The following is a 21,436-nucleotide window of genomic DNA, read 5'->3' on the forward strand; positions in this document are numbered from 1 at the left end:
ACCAGCCTTAATCAAACTCTTCCAAAAAGTTGAACAGGTGGGAACACTACCAAACTCATTCTATGAAATCAACATCACCCTAATAGCAAAGTCAGATACAATAAAATGTAAAAAGAAAAATAGAGACCCATTTCCCTAATGAATCTATGTGTAAAATTCCTCAACAAAATACTTGCTAATTGAATCCAACAATACCTTAAAAATTATTTATCATAATCAAGTGGGTTTTATCCCAGGCATGCAAGGATGGGTTCAACACAAGAAAATCAATCAGTATAATACATCATATTAATAAATCAAAGAATAATAATCACATGATCATTTCAATTGATGCATAAAAGGCATTTGACAAAATATAGCATCTTTTTTTTTTAAGGATTTATTTATTTCTCTCCCCTTCCTCACCCTACCCCCAACAGTTGTCTGCTCTCTGGGTCCATTCACTGTGTGTTCTTCTGTATCTGCTTATATTCTTGCCAGCAGCACTGAGAATCTGTGTCTCTCTTTGTTGCATCTTGCTGCATCTTGCTGCATCAGCTCTCCATGTGTGCAGCGCCACTCCTGGGCAGGCTGCACTTTTTTCACATAGGGCGGCTCTCCTTACAGGGTGCACTCCTTGCATGTGGGGCTCACCTATGCAGGGGACACCCTTGCGTGGCACGGCAGTCCTTGTGCACATCAGCCCTGCGCGTGGGCCAGCTCATCACATGGGTCAGGAGGCCCCAGGGTTTGGACCCCAGGGCCTCCGATATGGTAGGCGGATGCTCTATCCATTGAGCCAAATCCACTTCCAACATAGCATCTTTTTTGATAAAAAAATAATACTCTGAAATATAGAAATTGAAGGAAATTTTCTTAACATGGTAGAATGCGCACATGGAAAGCCCACAACTAACAGTTTACTCAATGGTGAAAAACTAAAAGCTTTCCCCCTGAGGTCAGGCACAAGACAAGGATGCCTATTGTTACCACTGAACAATATAGTGATAGAGACTCTAGCTAGAGCAATCACGCAAGAAAAAAATAAAAGGTGTACAAATTGGAAAAGAAGAAGTAAAACTTTCCCTGTTCACAGATGATATGATCCTATATTTAGAAAATTCTGAAAAATCTACAACAAAGTCACTAGAGCTAATAAATGAGTTCAGCAGAGTGGCAGGATACAAAATTAATATGCAAAAATTAGTAGTGTTTCTCTACACAAGTAATGAGCATATGAAAAGTTAGGAAAAAAATTCCATTTACAATAATAACTAAAAGAATCAAATATTTAGGAATAAATTTAACCAAGGATGTAAAGGACCTGTGTTCAGAAAACTACAATGCATTGCTAAAAGAAATCAAAGAAGACCTCAATAAATGGAAGGACAATCCATGTTCATGGAATGGAAGACTGAATATAATTAAGTATATCAATCTTACCTAAATAAATTTGCAGATTCAATGCAATCTCAATAAAAATTCCAACAGCCTTTTTTAAAGAAATGGAAAAGCCCATTATCAAATTGGTTTGGAAGGTTAAGGGGTCCTGAATAGCCAGAAACATCTTTAAAAGGAAAAACAAAGCTGGAGCACTCTCACTTCTGGACTTTAAATCATATTATCTTGGGAAGCGTATTTGGCTCAACTGATAAGAGTGTCCACCTACCACATGGGAGGGCCAGGGTTCAAACCCCGAGGCCTCCTGACCTATGTGGTGAGCCAGCCCGTGTGCTGTGCTGAGGCGCTCAAGGAGTGCCATGCCACGCAGGGGTGTCTCCAGTACAGGGGAGCCCCATGCGCAAGGACTGTGTCCCGTAAGGAGAGCTGCCCTATGTGAAAAAAGTGCAGCCTGCCCAGGAGTGGCACTGCACAGAGAGAGAGCTGACACAGCAAGATGATGCAACAAAAAGAGACACAGATTCCCGTGCTGCTCACAAGAATCCAAGTGGACACAGAAGAACACACAGCGAATGGAAACAGAGAGCAGAAAACTGGTGGGGCAGAGAGGGGAAAGGGGAGAGAAATAAATTTTAAAAATCATATTTTCTAGCTATAGTGTGTATAAATAGCATGGTACTGGTATAAAGATAGACATATAGACGAACAGAACAGAACTGAATGTTCAGAAACAGACCCTCACATCTAAAGTCACGTGACTTTTGACAAGGCTGACAAACCTACCCAGCTGGGGCAGAACAGTCTATTCAACAAAAAGTGCTGGGAGAACTGGATCTCCATATCCAAGAGATAGAAAGAGGGCCCTATCTCACACCTTATACAAAAATTAACTCAGAATGGATCAAAGACCTAAATATAAAAGCTAGAACCATAAAACTGGAAGAAAATGTAGTGATACATTTTCAACACCTGGTGGTAGGTGGTGGTTTCTTAAATTTTATACCCAAAGCACAAGTAATGAAAGAAAAAATGGACAAATGGGACCTCCTCAAACTTAAATAAATGCTTTTGTGCTTCAAAGGATTTTATTAAGAAGGTAAAAAGGTAGTCTACTCAATGGAAGAAAATATTCTGAAACCACCTACATGATAAGGGTTTGATTTCCATGCTATATAAAGAGATCAAACAAAACTCATGATAAAAAGGCAAGCAATCCAATCTTAAAATGGCAAAAGACTTAAAAAGACATTTTTCCAAAGAGGAAATAGAAACGGTAAATAAAAAAAAGAAAGAAAAAATATTCAATATTACCAGCTATTAGGGAAATGCAAATCAAAATGACAATGAGATATCATCTCACACCTCACAGAATGGTCATTGTTTAAAAATCAAAACTACAAGCGCTGGAGAGAATATGGAAAAATAGGAACACTCCTTCATTGTTGGTGGGAATATAGAATGGTGCAGCCTCTATGGAAGACAGGTGGTTTCTCAGGAAGCTAAATACAGAACTGCCATATGATATGGCAATCCCTCTACTAGAAATATAGCCAGAAGAACTAAAAACAGGGATGCAAACAGACATGTGCACACTGATGTTCATAGTGGCATTATTCACAATTGCCAAAAGATGGAAACAACCCAAGTGTCCATCAACCAATGAATGGATAAACAAAATGTGGTAAAAATGTAATGGAATACTATGTTGCAACAGGAAGACAACAGGGACACATGACAACTTGTATGTACCTTCAGGACATTATGCTGAGTAAAATAAGCCAGACATAAAGGGACAAATATTGTGTGGTCTCTATTAATATGAGCTAAATATGAAGAATAAATACATAAAGCTGAAGGTCTAGAGTATAGGTTACTAGGAGATTGGATGAGGTCTGAGAAGGGGTACTGATATTTAAAATATGCAGAATTTTTAATTAGGTTGACTGTAAAAGTGTGGAAATCATAGAGTTAATGGTAACACTTTATAGTGAGTATAACTAACACGGCTGGTTTATAAATAGGATTGCGGCAGATGGGTAATCTAGGGATGTAAATGTCATTTGAAAGAAAGCTGGAGGATAATCTAGGGATAAATAACACAGTGAACCTGGTGGTGGATGAGGAGTGTGGTTAATAGTACAACTATGAGAATGTTCTTCTGTGAAATAGAACAAATACACATCATTATTTCAAAGTAAGAATATGGTGATGCAAGGGAAAAATACAATTAATGTAACTTATGGAATGTGGTTGATAGCAATATTGTAATATTTCTGCATCGGTGTCAAAGAACATGATATACCAGCACTAATGATCAATAAGGGGGGTTGAGATTTTTTTCTTTTGGGCTAAAGAAAATGTTCAAAAATTTACTGAGGTGATGGCTGCACAACTCTGCAATGAAAGTGAGAGACACCAAGTGTACATTTTGAACGATGGTACAAGGCATGAGACTGTATTACCCACTGCATGTGAACCATGCAGTGGGTGATGGACTGTGGTTAACAGTACAAATGAGAGCTTTCTCTCAAGAACTATAACAAATGTACAATACTAATACATGGTGCTAATAATAAGGGGGGTGTACAGAAAAACTATACCAAGTGTAAGCTATGGACCATAGTTAGTATTTATATATATTTTTTATAGTATTTTTTTATCTCACCCCCTTGTGGCTTTTGCTTGCTGTCTGCTCTCTGTGTCCATTCGCTGTGTGTTCTTCTGTGTCCGTATTTATTTATTCCTCCCCACCCTTGCGGCTTGCTTGTTGTCTGTTCTCTGTGTTCATTCACTGCATGCTCTTCTGTGTTTTTGCTTGTCTCCCTTTTATGTTGCATCACCCTCCTGAGTGGGCTCTCTGCAGCAGCCAGCGGCACTCTGCGGCACCCAGGCCAGGTGGCACTCCACAGCATGCAGGTGGGCCTGCCTTCACAAGGAGGCCCCAGGACATGAACCGAGGGCCTCCCATATGGTAAACGGGAGCCCAACTGATTGAGCCACAGCCGCTTCCCAGTGTTTATATTTTGATGCTTTTTCATAATATGTAAAAAATGTCCCACAGCAATGCAAGGTATTGGTGGAGGGATGATGTATGGGAATTGTGCATGTTATGCATGGCTGTTCTGCAAGCTCACAACTCAACTTCTCTAATTTAAAAAAAAAAAAGAAGAAAAGGAAATCCAGTACCCATTAGCACCTGCCACGCATTCCTCCTTATCCCCAGGCTCTGGCAATCACACTACCACTCTGGATTTGCCTATTCTGAATGTTGCACATCCAATGCAATGGATATGGAATTCCAAGTGGAATCATACAACATGTGGTTGTATTAGTCAGCCAAAGGAGTGCTGATGCAAAGTACCAGAACTCTGTTGGCTTTTATAAAGGGTATTTATTTGGGGTAGAAACTTACAGTCACAAGGCCATAAAGTGTAAGTTGCTTTCCTCACTAAGTCTATTGCCACGTGTTGGAGCGAGATGGCTGCCGGTCTCTGTGAGGGTTCCGGCTTTCTCTTCCTCCTAAGGCTCCGTGTTCCCAGTTCCTTCCATTCTCAGCTGTAGGTTAGCATAATGCTTGTCTCTTTCCCAAGGGCTTGTTTCTTTCCAGGCTTTCTCAGCTCTTCAGCATTCTGGTTTCTTCAGAGGAACAGCTTGGCTCTCACCCCAGGGCTCCAGCATCCAAAACACCAACTATCTCCTGCCATGTTGTTTTCTCTGTGAGACTCTGTCCAAAAAGGGGGCTGGGACTCAACATCCTGCTGCTGTGGCCAAATCAAAGCCTTAATCACAATTTAATCAACTAAAAGTGATACCTCTGAATTTAATAGAATCTAATACACCCAGAGGAACAGACCAGTTTATAAACACAATCCAATATCTACTTTTGGAATTCATAAACAATAGCAAACTGCCACAGTGGTCTTTTGTGCCTGGCTCCTTTCACTTAACATAATGTTTTCAAGGTTCATCAATGTTGTAGCACTTCTCAGTCCTTCATGCTTTTATATGGGCAAATATTCCATTGTATGGATATATCACATTTTATTTATCCATTCATTTGGGTTGTTTTCACTTTTTGGCTATTTTGAATAATACTGTTGCATATGTTCTTGTACAAGTTTTTGTGTGGACATAAATTTTCATTTCTATCATGTATATTCCTAAGAGCGGAACTGCTGGCTCACATGGTAACTCTACATTTAAGTTATGAGGAACCACTAAGATGTTTTTCAAAGAGGCTGAACCATTTTACTTTCCCACCAGCAGTGCTAATGGGTTCTAAATTCTCCAACACTTGTTAATTTCCTTTTTTTTTTCCTTTAAATAGCCTACTGGGTGTGAAAGGGTATCTAATTGTGGTTTTGATTTGATTTGTACTTCCCTAGTTGGTAATGAGGCTGAGCATCATGTGCTTATCATCATTTGTATGTCTTCCTTGGAAAAATATCCCTTCAAATCCTTTGACCTTTTTTTTTCCTGCTGTACATAGCTGCTTGCACAATTATTAAGCAGCCTTATTGAGATATATTCATATATCATATGATCTATCCAAAGTGCATAATCAATGGCTTTTAGTATAATCACAATGTTGTACATTTATCATCTCAAAAATTTTAGAACAATTTCATTACTCCAAAAAGAGACTCCACACCTCATAGCATTCCTTCCCAGTCCTACACAACCACTAATTTCATCTTTATAAATTGATTTATATTTACATTTTATATAAATGGAATCATATAATATGTAGTACTCTGGGTCTGGCCTCCTTCATTCAGTATAATTTTTTTTCTTTCTGATATTAACGTTTTGTAGTATTAACCTACATTTGTTCAACTTCAAAGAAAAATGGTCTTATATATGCCATTTTAACCATATTCATGTTTCACATATTTATTTTTAAAGATTTATTTTTTATTTATTTCTCTCCCCTTCCCCCCCCCCAGTTGTCTGCTCTCTATGTCCATTTGCTGTATGCTCTTCTGTGACCCCTTCTATCCTTATCAGTGGCACCGGGAATCTGTGTTTCTTTTTGTTGCATCATCTTTGTCAGCTCTCCGTGTGTGCAGCGCCATTCTTGGGCAGGCTGCACTTTCTTTCACGCTGGGCGGCTCTCCTTATGGGGGCACTCCTTGTGTGTGGGGCTCCCCTACGCGGGGGACATCCCTGCGTGGCACGGCACTCCTTGCGTGCATCAGCACTGTGCATGGGCCAGCTCCACATGGGTCAAGGAGGCCCAGGGTTTGAACCGCGGACCTCCCATGTGGTAGGCGGACACCCTATCCATTGGGCCAAGTCTGCTTCCCCATAATATATTTCACATAATATACTTAGTTCATAATAGGGCAATCATACAGTATTTGTCCTTTTGTGTCTGGCTTGCTTCACTCACCAAAATGTCCTCCAGGTTCATCCATGTTGCTATGACCATTTTTACATTGAGCTATTTGTCTTTTTACTATTGAGTTTTAAGAGTTCTTTACATATTCTGGGATACCAGTCTTTTATCAATGTATGATCTGTAAATATTTTCTCCCTTGCTGTGGGTTGTCTTTACTTTCTTGATGATGCTCTTTGAAACATAAAATTTTAAACTGTACTGAATTCTAATTTATATATATATTTTTGTTGTTGCTTGTGCTTTTGGTGTCCTGTGTAAGAAACAATTGTCTGAACCAAGATCAAAGAAGATTTACTTGTTTTCTTCTAAGAGTTTTGTAGTTACAGCTCTTACATTTAGATTGATGATCCATATTGTGTTCATGGGAAGAGGAAAGGGAGAAAATCACCTTTTACAAGACTTTCGCTAAACCATATTCTACTTCTATGAAGCATATGCCATATATATATACACATACATATATACACGTGGGATATTTGATCATTCATTCAATGAATATAAGTAGCTAGAACAATATTTGGAGATATGAACTGATGAGTTGTCTTTCTCGATTGTCCCCCTTTTCCTTCCCAGCATTCAAGCTGGTAGCAGGTTCTGGGCTTCCTTGCCTATGAAAGGTTAATGCATGGTGGCTTCCTGGCTTTTGTTTTCCCAAACACCTAAATTCTGAGACCACAGAATCCTAGGAGAATCCTCCAACTATACTGTCCAGAAGAATAAGGAAGAACTGGGTTTTCACCCTCTCAAGGAGTCCCCAGAACTGAGAGTCAGAAGGAGGAGATGAGGAAAGGAGGGTATCAAAGAAGGGAACCTGAACCTGTTGCCCAGATACACAGCTGAGAGGAGTGGATACGGATGCATCCAATACGATACTCAGCCTAGATTCTCACGCCCTGAGTCTGGCAGCAGGCAGCTAAGAGCCACCAAGTCACAATGGCTTATCAAGACAGGGAAAATAAGATAACCAGCTTGGACTGCTGACAAAGTATCAGGTGGGATAATATACCCGCACATGCACCCAGGTTCCTGAATAACCATGCAATGTGCAATTTTGGCACTACCCTAGAGTTGTGGCATATCCCAAAGCAGTAAAGGGCCATGATTAACTCCAAGTAGCACCGACGTTACAATTTTTTTTCCACCAGCAAAGCAAAATGGTGACTCAGGGTCAGAAATTAAGTTTACCCCAGATATTGGTTCCTTTGAGGGCTAAAGAGATCCATGGGAGTTATGGTCATGGCCGATGGGGTTAACTACCAGGGCAGATGGCCCCTCTTTGGAAATGGTGTTTATGTGTGATGAATCTGGACTCAGATGGGATCTCCCTTCATAAGACTTTCATGCTAATGTGCTGGAGGTGCAGTTAATGTTGGGGTTTAAGATATATTTAGGGGATTTGAATCTCTGGACTGACAATGTGATAGCCAGATCCTGAGCCTCAACAGACTCCAGCACCTACAATCTGATTTATTGGACTTACCACACTCAGCTAAGATGGAGGTGAAGAAGGACAACCACCACACCATGGAGCCTAGAGTGATTACAACTGAAAATGGGAGGATTGCATCCAGCATCCAGGTGGAATCTGAGCCTCCTCTTGACATAAAGGTGCAATGGACACAACCAATCCAGTGTCCACATAGAAGAGGTGGCATTGGATTGGGAAAAGTGGACATAATGGACAAAGGGTATGGGGAAAGGCAGGAAGAGATGAGAGGTGGAGGCGTCTTAGGGACATGGAGCTGCCCTGGATGGTGCTTCAGAGGTAATCACCGGACATTGTAAATCCTCACAGGGCCTACATGATGGAATAGAGGAGAGTATGGGCCATGATGTGAACCAATGTATATGAGGTGCAGAGGTGCCCAAAGATGTACTTACCAAATCCAATGGATGTGTCATGATGATGGGAACGAGTGTTGTTGGGGGGGGGGGGGAGAGGGGGGGGTGGGGGGGTGGGGTTGAATGGGACCTCACATATATATTTTTAATGTAATATTATTACAAATTCAATAAAAAATAAAAAAATTAAAAAAAAAAAAAAAAAAAAAAGAAATTAAGTTTATATTAAACAGTTATATTTCTTGCACCCTTGATTCTCTGGACTGATTTTCATAACTGCCATTTAGGTACTGAGAGCTCACTAATGTACAGAGCATTCTGCTAGGCTAAATTGAGGTGGGGAAAAGAAAAAAATAATCAAGCCACGGTTAGCCAAGGTATTCTCAGTCTTGCCAAATAAAACACGAATAACTGTAGCTAACATTTATTAAGCACCACCCGTGTGCCACATTTTGTTCTACACTCTTTGTAAATGGATCTCATTTAATTGAATGTTTCTCATAACATGCCTTCTGGGCTTAGACATTCAGCAAAGGCACGGAACTTGCCTAAGGATACACAAGTGGTAGCCGGTGAAACTTAGATATGAAACCAGGTGAACTTAAGTCCAAAGACTATTTTCCTTCTCAAAGTTATGCCTGCTCGCCTGGAGGGACAATCTGAGGGCTGTCCTTTGACAACCCAACATTCATTGGGAAAATACTGGCTCATTTTTCCTAAAAGTTGGGATAGGGTTAAGTCAAAACTACGTTCTTGATCTTGGCATTCAATGTACACATTGGCAGATGACTGGCCAGAAGTCTGAGTCTGGGCAGGAGACATTAGCCAAATTGGCACCCACAATCATGGGACAGATTCTATCTTTTAAACTGTGCCAACCAGTTCCTCTCAACGGTCAGGATTTCCATTACCATCCACACTGCCTATACATGTAACAAAGAACTAATGCACCTGATCTTGGGGGGAATCTCAACTTTTCTATTTATGCACAAAAGGAATTTGGTTATAAGCAAAATAGAAATTTTTATTTTAGGGAAAAATCTCATCACTAATTTGCTTTGAGATGCAGGCACTCAACTGTGAGCCTAAGAAAGTATTTAAAGTTCTTGCCTGAAGCTTCCTAGATACAGTGAAAGGAAAATAAGTTGGTTCTGGCCAATGAAACGTTAATGGTTTTTCCTTAAATATTAATCTACTGAACAAATGTTGAGAAGGAAAGAAGCAGGTATATAAATGTTGTGCAAGAATCATGATTTATATATTTTCTACTGCTACTTCTAACTTGATCCTGGGCAAATGACTAAACCAAATCTTAAATCCCAAAGAGAAGCATATTAAGTCATAGATGGAAAATACAGAGAAATCTAAATTGTAAGGGATTAATGTTTCTACTTTCATGTCTTTTTCTGAAGAATATACCTCCTCCCATTTGTGATAACATAACAACTTATATTTACTTATATACTAACTGAACATCAGCGCCAAGGACCCTCAGAAATCAATTAGTCCAAAGTCACACTTGGTAAGAGGGAACAATTGAGATTCCAAGAGGTTAAGTGATTTGCCTGGTGTCATATGTTCAACAGAACAAATGCTATAAAGATTTCAAATAAGGGAAAGGCTAAAGACCTAGAAGTGAGAAAACCTGCATTCCACTTCCCACTCAGCAATTAGTGAGCGTCTCTGTAAAATGAATGTATTGGACTAGATGGTTTTGAAAAATCCTTCCCTCTCTGAATGGGACTATACTTCTGTGAGTGTGAATATAAGTAGTTTTTGTTTGCTTTTGTTTTGTTTTTACAGACTCAATAACTTTCTTTGGAGTTATGATGAAGAGGCAATATGTGTGGTGGTTAAAATCTAGGCTCTGCAGCCAGGTTTTCTGTCTTGGAATTCCACCTCTGATGCTTATTTGCTGTGAAAGCCTGAAGAAATTACTTAACTTCTCTGTACCTCACTTGCAAATTGGAGACTGTAATAGCACCTACCACATATGGCTGTTACAATGATTAAATGAAATAACACGGCAAGCATTTGGCCCAGTGCTCACGCATAGTGATTACTTGGTAAATGGTGGCCACCATTAGTATTATCATAAAGGAGCCAGGGTTGGTATCTTTGCACAGGTTAGAAGAAGGTATCTCCTTCTCTGGGCAGATGCACCCCAAAGGCCAAGGCCCACATCTGGACAGGATTCCCCTACTACTATGTGCCTGGCTTTGGAAAAAAAGAAACCATTTCCTAGCCTCCCTTTCAGAGAGTGGACCGACTGGAATTTCTGTTGATACACGCTTGTTATAATGTAGGACTTCTAGAAAGCTCTTCAGAGGGGACCAACTTAAGAGGCAGGAACTCTTTTGCCCTTCCCTCCTTCTTTGTGCTTGGAATGTTTAAGTAATGGCTGGAGTATTGGCAGCCTCTTGAGGGAAGGGTTAAGAGATTTTACATCATTGAATTAATGTCACAACCAATGAGTTCCACACTTCTTGTATCATGAGGAAAAAAATTCATGTGCATTTTTTTTTCTACTATCAAAAAAATGCAATCACTAACTGATATACCCTTCAAAGTCTATTTCTCTTTTTGGTCAATAAATATTTGCAGATCTGCCTGGTCAGTCACTTGTTCCTGGTTACTTAGGAGTCCTAAGTCAGGTCCTCAATGGGTGTCACTTAGATAACTGCAAAATGTCTAAATTGTTCTCAAGGCCCCTGTTACTCAAAGTGGGCTGTGCAGATGAGCAGAATCAGTATTAACTGGGAGCCTGTTACAAATACAGAATCTCTGGCCTCTCCCCAGACCTACTGAATCAGAATCTGCATTTTAAGATTCCCAGGGACTTCCATGCACATTAGAGTTTAAGGCTCTGGACTAGATTTCTAGGTTGCCATCTCTCTTAAAACAATGCTGCCAGAATGATCTTGAAGCACAGCTTCAACCATGTCACTCTCCTCAAAAACCTTCACAGGCTCCTACTGCCTACAAACTAAAGTTTAGACTCAGTCTGGTGGCCAAAGTCCTCCCTGATCTTTCTCTGTCTTGGATATGCCCATTTCATATCTGCCATGTACACAGTGGGCATACAATAATTTTCTGCATAGTAGAAAAGAATGAGAGTACCTGGAAAACAACGTATCCATTCTGTCTTTTAGCCTGCTAGGGATAGATCAGTACGAAATAAACAGACATGGTCCCTTACTTTCACCGGGCTTCGAAAAAAGGGGGAAAATGTAATGACAAATTATAAGTGCAAAGAAGGAAACGAATAGAGAGAAGTAATACAGAGTAAGGCAGATGGACAGAAGAAGGGCTTGGAGGAGGAGCAAGTGCTAAGACCTGAGCGGAGAGTGAGGCATGTGTGACGATCATTGCAGGGACTGCCCTCTCAGGCTTGCTCAGAAAACAGATTTCCTGGAGGAAGGTGGCAGGGAGTCCCTGTTTCAAGTCACTTAAGAGAAAATGATGCTGAATTCCTTTTCCCTGAATTCTGTCTTCACTGGGACCCCTGGTCAGGCAGGGTGAGTTATGCTGCAGAGTCGCTTTGAATCCAGCCCTGGAAATCAGGCCAACTGAAATTCCAACCCCAGCTCTCCACTCCCCTGACCTCCAAGCCCGGCTTCCTCAGCTATAAAGTGGGGTTAGACTAGAACCAACTTTGTAGTTATTGTGAACACTGATACTGTAAAGCTCCCCAGCACACTGCCACCCACGTAAGTGTTCAACTGAATATGAGCGGTTTTCAGATGATGAGGATGGCTATCGCTACTGTTGTCATTAATTACGATTAGCCGGCGGGCAGAAAGCTCGCCCTCGACATTCCTGTCCCGCCTGCGGCCTCCCGACCCGATCATCCCAGGCAACCTCCCCCAACCGCGCCCAGTGACCGGGACCCCCAGCGCGGGCGCCGGGACGCCGCCGCAGGACCCCGTTACCTGGGGCCAAACACGACTTGTCGCCACCTTGCGTCCCGGGCCCTGCCTCCCTCCCGGCCCCGCAGCTGCTGCGGCGGCGCCCCCAGCCCAGCCGGGCCCAGGCGGCGCGGACTGCCTCGGCGAGGCTGGCGGCGGCCACGCTGCGCGCTCCGGCGGAGGGGAGGGGGCTCCGCGGCGGCGGCGGCGGCGGCAAGCCCGGCGAGGGGCAGAGCCGAGACGCTCGGCGGCGGCGGCGGAGGAGGAGGAGGAGGAAGAGGATGCGAGGGGCTGCGGGAGGCGGCTCGGCCCTGTCCGCAACGAAGAACGCGGCGCCCAGGGCGCAGGGAGTGGCCGTCGCCTCCTACGCGCACCACTCCTGAGATGGCGGCAGCGGCGGAGCGGCGGCGGCTCGGGGAGCCGAGGCGGGGCCGGCCGGGCGCGGGCTGAAGCCCGGGAGTGTCGCGCGGGGGCCGCACGGGAGCCGAGCCCGGGCCGGCGGCAGCGGCGAGGGCGGCCCCGGCGCGGAACGCACGGCCGCGGAGAGGCCGCGATGGCGAACGCCAGCGAGCCGGGCGGCGGCGGCGGCGGCGAGGCGGCCGCCCTGGGCCTCAAGCTGGCCACGCTCAGCCTGCTGCTGTGCGTGAGCCTGGCGGGCAACGTGCTGTTCGCGCTGCTCATCGTGCGGGAGCGCAGCCTGCACCGCGCCCCGTACTACCTGCTGCTCGACCTGTGCCTGGCCGACGGGCTGCGCGCGCTCGCCTGCCTCCCGGCCGTCATGCTGGCGGCGCGGCGCGCCACGGCCGCCGCTGGGGCGCCGCCGGGCGCGCTCGGCTGCAAGCTGCTCGCCTTCCTGGCCGCGCTCTTCTGCTTCCACGCCGCCTTCCTGCTGCTCGGCGTGGGCGTCACCCGCTACCTGGCCATCGCGCACCACCGCTTCTACGCCGAGCGCCTGGCCGGCTGGCCGTGCGCCGCCATGCTGGTGTGCGCCGCCTGGGCGCTGGCGCTGGCCGCGGCCTTCCCGCCGGTGCTGGACGGCGGCGGCGGCGACGACGAGGACGCGCCGTGCGCCCTGGAGCAGCGGCCCGACGGCGCCCCCGGCGCGCTCGGCTTCCTGCTCCTCCTGGCCGTGGTCGTGGGCGCCACGCACCTCGTCTACCTCCGCCTGCTCTTCTTCATTCACGACCGCCGCAAGATGCGGCCGGCGCGCCTCGTGCCCGCCGTCAGCCACGACTGGACCTTCCACGGCCCCGGCGCCACCGGCCAGGCGGCCGCCAACTGGACGGCAGGCTTCGGCCGCGGGCCCACGCCGCCCGCGCTCGTCGGCATCCGGCCCGCGGGGCCTGGCCGCGGAGCGCGCCGCCTCCTCGTGCTCGAGGAGTTCAAGACGGAGAAGAGGCTGTGCAAGATGTTCTACGCCGTCACGCTGCTCTTCCTGGTCCTCTGGGGGCCCTACGTCGTGGCCAGTTACCTGCGGGTCTTGGTGCGGCCCGGCGCGGTCCCCCAGGCCTACCTGACGGCCTCCGTGTGGCTGACCTTCGCCCAAGCCGGCATCAACCCCGTCGTGTGCTTCCTCTTCAACCGAGAGCTGCGGGACTGCTTCAGGGCCCAGTTCCCCTGCTGCCAGAACCCCCAGACTACCCAGGGCACCCTCCCCTGCGACCTTAAAGGCATCGGCTTATGAGGGAACCCCCGCCACCCACCCACCCACCTACCCACCCACCCACCCACACACACACACACACACACACACGCTGCCAACCCAGCCAGTCCCTTTGGCTTGGACAGTGATGTCGTTTTTACCCCGTTTTAATTTTCTCAGCTGCCTTCAGAACAACACTCAAAGTGGATAAACCCTTGGATTGTACAGACTCCGTTTTTTTCTGGTGGGGGCTGCAGTTTCTCTGTTCCAAACCCACCCCAGTTCCGTGCATTCGTCCTCCTAAATGTCTTTTCATTCTGCACGGAAACCCTGCAGTCTTTTTGTATCGGCACTGACGTCTTTTAGTCCAGGTGTTACTCTTTTTTTTTTTTTTTTAATAAGCTAGACTTATTTCCTTCATACAAAATTTCCTGAAGACCATGGCCAGTTTTCTACAGAAGCTATTTTTGACAACCTCAAGTGGCATTACATTTTACAGTGAAGTGTTAAGAACCCAGGCAGGCTTCACAAGTTAGATTTCTTGAGGGTCTTCTGTTGGAAGCAGGAAAAAGGGCAAAAATTAAAAACAAAAAACCAAAACTGTCTTAAGTTCCCTGTGAATTGCTTGCCGTGGGGTCAGTTGTGCTGCAACCGGTTCTTTGGAAGTGTCAAGAACTTTGTGCTGTGTTGACAATGAATTTGAAGAGCAGAAATGGGAGTCAGTAGCAAGGCGGTCATTTTTTAAGCAGTAAAAATGACTTGTTGCCTACGTTACTGAATACTACTGGGAAACACACTTCAGCGAAAACTGCTCTCTGTATTATATCCATTTGAGTGGAGACATTGCTGTAAAATTTTAACTTTTAAAAGAGTAAAAAGTGTTTTGGTTATGGTGTGGAGAAAATACAGTATTGCATGTTTTTGTATGTACTGATTGTGGTTCACAGATAGGAGGGCTCCAAGAAGCAGAGAACTAAATCAAAATTGCTTATAGGTATTTTTTGCCAAAAATTTTTAAATTATTCCATGGAAACAGTTTATGCTTTGAAAAGCCCAGTTTTACTCTGTCTTATGAAACCAGTTTCCATTTTGAAAATTGTTCTGTTGTTCATGGTAAAAATGAATGAAATATAATGATACCCTACTTTTAGGAGACAAAGCATTTCCTTAAAATGTTTGCCAAGTTAAGCTACTGTTCTACTGATGGTTATTTTAAATTGATGAGAATTATAATTTTAAATAATGTTTCTTTGTTGGACACATTGTAATCTTAAATTGAAAGACTAAATTCTGCAAGTACTGTATAATATTTTTTGCTTATAATGCTACATTTTTATTAATGTACCTTCCGTTTTAAAGATTTATATATGTATTTCTCTTTGCATTATACAAACTGAAATATACCAGTATTTTCATTCTGGAGTGGGTTCTTGTTTGAAATTATTTCTGGTACTAATACTTGTCTGTAGGTATTACTCACATACCATTATCCTTAAGCACATATTGTTTAGTTTCAGGTTTCCTAGTTTGCCCAGGAGCATATCTAAGACATTTTAGAGGCTGCCTTCTTTTTAATTTATAACTGAAAATGCAAGATAAAAATTTGCAAATCTTCTCTTAAGGATGAGCATAAACAAAGTAATCTCCCCCCCCCTTTTTTTTTTTTTATTTTGAGGTGCCAGGATGGGAGATTGAACCCAGGACCTCATATGTGGGAGGCCAATGCTCAACCACTGAGCCACATCAACTCACCTGAATGGGTTTTTTAATTTGTCTGCTTTTGTTTTTTTCTAGGAGGCACCGGAAGCAAATCATGGACCTCCATTGTAGGAGGCTGGTGCTCAGTTGCTTAAGCTACATCTGCTCCCCTGTGATCATTTTGGTAAAAGTAACGGCAATTAAAAATGGGAGTAGTAAATATATTGTGTGGTGGGTTTTGTTTTTGTTTGTTTTTTTCTGAAGTTAGGCTAATATTAATGATTAATGTTCAGTCCAAGAGGGATAAATTGGGAAACAGACTTGGCGCAAGCAGTTGGGTGCCTCCCTCCCAAATGGGAGGTCCCGGGTTCAGTTCCTCCTAAAAAGAAACGAGCAGACAGCAAGCACAAAAACGAGTGGGGGCAGAAATAAACCTTTAAATAAAACAAGAGGGGTAAGTAATAATAATGAGAGTGTAGCTAATTTAATTTCTCTTTTGTCAGTGGACAGCTTTAATTTGTTTGTGAAAGGCAGCCTGAAGACAGTCTCACGTTTGGAAAACTTGAGCAACAATTGGCCTGTTTCTTCCCAGATCATAAGTTCAGGGAGATGGCAGTTGTCCGGGGGCCATTTATCAGAAATCTCTGCTGACCTAAAAATCCCTCCACATCTATTCTCCCCCTATCCCACCACCAATGATCTGAAAGTTCAAAAAGCAGAGGCCACCAAGTCTCTGATTTTCAGAATGCTTAGCTCTTGACATGCACAGGAGCAGCCCAGCAGAGCAGAGTCCTGCGCCACCCCAGCCTTTCGGTGCAGCGAGGCTGCGCCCGGCGCCACCCGGGTGCTGGCCCTTGGGCCCCAGAGTTCCTGAGAGATTTTTTTCATAGAATCCATAAGCCAGTGGTTGTCAAATTTTAATATTCATAAGGAATACCTTAAGTGCTTGCAGGGTCCAGATATTCTTACTTGGAGGGACCAAAGTAGAACCCCGGGAGGAGCGTTTTTAACAAGTTCTCCAGATGGCTGGAGATACACCTCCAGGCCTTGGTTTAGACGTGATTGATTTTAGACAAAGGGTATGAACTCAATTAGCTGTCTTTTTCTGATTAGATGGGAAGGCTCGCCTTCTAGTGAGATATCAGGTGAGAGTAATGAGAAATGACAGCTAACGGTAAAGGAAGGGGGAAAAAACCCAAAACGGGGCAGAGAAGCAAGCTGTCTAGGGGAAAGTAGTGTGTAAGTAAAATGCCTCACACTCCTCAACAGCTTTTGGATCAATGAGTGTATTAACAAGTAATTTCTTTGTTAATTACTCAAAATTCATCTAGAAAAGGTTAGTTGTGTCCAGAATGCTCATTGCTTAAGGGCTGGTATGATATATTTGGGGAAGATTTCCATTAAAACACGTTAAAAACAATTTTGTTTATTTGGGAACTTAGCTTATTTAGCACACCTTTGTTGCTCTCCGGGTGAGATAAATGAGCTGTCACTATAGTTGAAGCAACACAAAATAGATTTCTTGTACATAAATCTTTATCTCCATGTCTTAACATGGAATTATTAGGACAAAATGAACATTTTTAAGGCTTTGGATACCTTATGTCAAATAGCTTTTCAGAAATACTACATCTATTTACATTTCTACCTGACACATTCTTTTTTTTAAAAAAAAAGAATGATCTCAAGCAAAGTGGGGAAGCATGTAACAAATCAATAACAAAATGATAAATAATATAATCTCCATATCCACTATTCAGCCTTGTCAAATCTTGACAGTTTACCATATTAATTTCAACATGTCTTTCCCTTCCCCTCCCTCTCTCTCTCTTTCCCTTTCACTCTTTCCTTCTTTCTTTCTTCCCTCCTTCCTTCCTCCTTCCCTCCCTCCCTTCCTTCCTGTCTTAACATAAATGACACAATTATTTCTGCCAAGCCTTGGTCTTCCATCAGCCTAAAACATTCTCAGATGTCCTGTCCCCTGAGAGGAAACACGGCCCCAGTTCCTACGGCTGATTCAGGGTTGGGTCTGCAGGTGGGTCTCTGGGTTGGCAGGATTGGGTCTGCCCTTCACCACCTTCCTGAGACTTCCAGGGTGGAGGGCAGATGTCTGTGCCTGCTGCAGGAGCATTTCGGCCTCCTCCTCCTCTTACATTCCCATCTCTCTCTTCTCTGAATACTCTTGTACAAGCTCTCCACTCTCTGGGAAAACCCATCCCCCTTCCCTGCCTGGGAAACATGCACTAAACCATCTAGAGCAGGGGCAATATTCACAATATTTAACAATTGGAGTGGCATGGACATACCCAGCCTGTACAACCACACCCCTGAGTCCTGGCTGAACATTGCGCCTGTGCTGGACTCAAGTCTAAGACTTCTGAAAACCCTAGTTGTTGCAGGCACTCCTCCTCCCAGTTCCCATAGTGCATTGTTTTTACCTCTATCAAACCTGCGCCCCTATACCATTGACTCCTGGCTCCCTCTCCAGTCTCACCTCCTCCCACATTCACCCCTCCCTCTTCCTTGAGGATGCGGTGCTTGGAGCCATAGCAGCCATCTTGCAACTATGAGGAGAGACACTGTAACACCGTAATGATATCAGAACAGATAGAAAAGAGCATGCACTCATTTTAACATTTGCTGAACTGCTGAACCAAACAAGCAACCTCTTAACTCTTGACTTCTCGTTCTGAAATTGAAAAAACTTGTATTGTTTGAGCCATTAGTGTTCAGGGAGCATGTTATTTGAATCAACAAGTAATTGCAACAATAATTAAAACTACTTCACTCCCCCCACACCTTTATGATATGCTTGATATCCTAGAACTATATTCACAAATTTTTAAAAATTAGACTTATTTAATGCATTGTTTCTCAACTGTCAGATGTTCAGCCTAGTGCTGTTAAATTAACCTGGCTCGGGAAAAATAATGAGATAGAGTGGGTGTGACTTCTTAGATTGAAGTAAATCCAGAAGATTCAGAAGATATCTGTAAATTTAATAAGAGGAATGTGGAAAACCACCTGAATGAGTCCATGCAACCAATAGCTATTGAAAGCTCTTAAAAAACAGTTTCTGTGTTGGGCAGTGCAGGGCAATATGGGACAAGCAAGGACTGCCGTTCTGTTGCTAACGAGTTAGCAAGCTAATTGGGGAAACTTGGCAAATGCACCCAAAACCATAAAGCAAGGCAGATCATGACAGATGCTAAAGGAGCGATCTAGATAAAAACCTCGGGGATAAAGAGGAGAGCAGGCGTCATAATAGGTTGTCTGCCTCTAGGCATTATTTCATTGGTTACTCAGCTGAGAAAAGAAGAAAAAAATACGAGAGTGGAACAAAAATTGTCCAGGTTCCATTTTCCCTTCCTCCTGGGTTCTTACATTTTTTTCTGGGTCCTTCCACACTCTCCCCCACTCCAAAGTCCATTTTTTAAAACAAATTTCTCTCACTGAAATAAAACCACATAATTCTCCCTTCAAAGTTTTCTGTTACAATTTTTTTCCAAATCTTCACCACCAGTAAAGAATGAGACCATTTTAAACGGAGAAAGTTAGTTACATAAAATCTAGTTGCAAGGAGATAGCAAAGAAGCTGTCAACTAGAAATGTCAGAATTCGAGGTCAGAATTGAATGGAAATCAAACGGGCAGCCCTCAAAAGGATGCCTCCCCTCCCCTCCCTCAGAGAGGGAGTAGCAAGTTTACACTGCAGAGAAAGTTATTTTGTACGTTTGTTAAAAGAAAAAGGGGGAGAAGGGTAAGGAGGTACCAGCCCACCCTGTATCCTTATTGCAGGAATTTAAGATAAACAAACAGCTTGAAATTTATATCTGAAAGTCTGAAGTCCTATTGTCACTTCAGATTACACAGAGAAAACCTGCAAAAGTGTTTCAAGCTGCAATGTCAAGGAATAAATGCAATCCTCTCATTTCTTGGTCACATTAAGAAGACAGGTAAATTAAAGCTCTACTTTTTGGCTTCTAGGAAGCATAATGAAGTCATTTATAAATTAAGTTTTGAGTGGCCAGTCTACTCTAGGTGGAAACCTGTAAACTGTTGGAAAGGAGCATATTTAAAAATTTCCCTGATACATTTATATTACCCAAATTGTGTCAGTCTGCATAACTTTCTAGGATGGAAATCTTATTTGCTACTAGCATGTGATATCTGATAGGTATGCATTGTTTTTTTTTGGTTGGAATCTGTGTTGGACCTAGAGAGGGCAATAAATTGTTGCAGTTTCTGGAAGATACGAATATGCTACAATTTTGACGGGCTTTGAAAAATTACCATTGAGTTTCAATGCTATCCTAATGCCTATTTTACTAAAAAAATTCAGCAGGGATCATTAAATTAAAGGTACACAAGGAGATGAAATTCTTTCTTGCATTTTCCATAGTCAATATTTTTCTTTTAGCTGGCTGTTTCCCCCCCCCCCCCTTATATTTACTGCGTACTGACCTGTGAGCATGGCAATGTGCTAGGCAGAAGAGGAAGATGGAGAAGAGATGGGAAAGACTCTCTGGCACAGGTACTCACTCTGCAAAGTGATATAAAGAGCATAACCCCACAGTGTGTAATTTTTTTTTAAACCCACAGTCACGATCAGTTTAATTTGCATATCTATCTTGAGGAATTATGGGATACCTAGAGTTATTTCTAGAAATTGATTTGCATAATTGTTCTAATCTTTTATGAATATGGTGACATGTGGACTGACAAAAGATTTTTTAAATTTGTAAGTTACCTTATAAGTTTTATAAAGATAGCAGAATTAAACACTTTTAGATATAGATTTAATAACCTGCCTCGATTGAAAGGAACACAATTACATGAAGATGTGATTAGACTTCTCCTAGTGGTGTATGACTTTACTTTTACTAGTTTGGAAAAACAGCTTTGTTCACTGCAAGTTTGACATTTAAAGTTTATTCTTTTTTTCCTAGCACCTTGTATTAGTCAGGGTTCTCTAGGGAAACAGAATCAATAAGAGATATCTGTCAATAGTGTATGATTTTATCAGAGTCTCTCAAGTGACCGTGGAGATGCACAAGTTCAGGTTCTGCAGGCAGGCTGCAACCAGGGGCTCCGATGAAAGTCCAATGAAGGTTCCTGATGGGTTCTGGGAGACATTGGCTGTCCACAGACGAGCTGAGAAATTGGACTCAGTGCTGGAATCACCTGCCCTTTTGAGGCATTCAACTAATGGGATAAAGCATCACTCATTGCTGATGGCAATCTCCTTGATTGATGTAATTGTAATCGGCTATCTATGATTTACCACTGCAGTAAAGTCAATAGTGACTAAAGTCCATATATGCCCTTGTATTACAGTTAGCCCAAGTGCTTGCTTGACCAAACAACTGGACACAATTTCCTGGCGGAGTAGACACATTAGCCTAACCATCACACACCTCTTGGCTAAATTAAAATTCATTTAAACATTATAAGAGAATCTACAGTTGTGATAGGTCTCTAAGACTTTCCTATCTCCAAAATTTCTTAATCTATGTGTAGGTGACATCTTTACTTCAAAGTTGTAATATTAGCAGAGAGAAGATGG

The 21,436-nt window shown here is 43.2% G+C and overlaps 1 protein-coding gene across 1 annotated transcript; it reads left to right on the forward strand.

Annotated features, from left to right (window-relative positions):
- Positions 1-12,720: 12,720 nt before the first annotated feature.
- Positions 12,721-14,264, forward strand: GPR27 (G protein-coupled receptor 27). The gene has a single exon (XM_058288488.2). The coding sequence runs from the start codon at positions 13,085-13,087 to the stop codon at positions 14,213-14,215; it is 1,131 nt and encodes a 376-aa protein (XP_058144471.1). The 5' UTR covers positions 12,721-13,084; the 3' UTR covers positions 14,216-14,264.
- Positions 14,265-21,436: the final 7,172 nt, after the last annotated feature.

The sequence above is a fragment of the Dasypus novemcinctus genome, chromosome 26, assembly GCF_030445035.2.
Source record: "Dasypus novemcinctus isolate mDasNov1 chromosome 26, mDasNov1.1.hap2, whole genome shotgun sequence".
Lineage (NCBI taxonomy): Eukaryota > Metazoa > Chordata > Mammalia > Cingulata > Dasypodidae > Dasypus > Dasypus novemcinctus.

Bases quoted from the DNA above. Each gene is read 5' to 3' on its own strand.
- GPR27 (XM_058288488.2), top strand. From the start codon at position 13,085: ATGGCGAACGCCAGCGAGCCGGGCGGCGGCGGCGGCGGCGAGGCGGCC.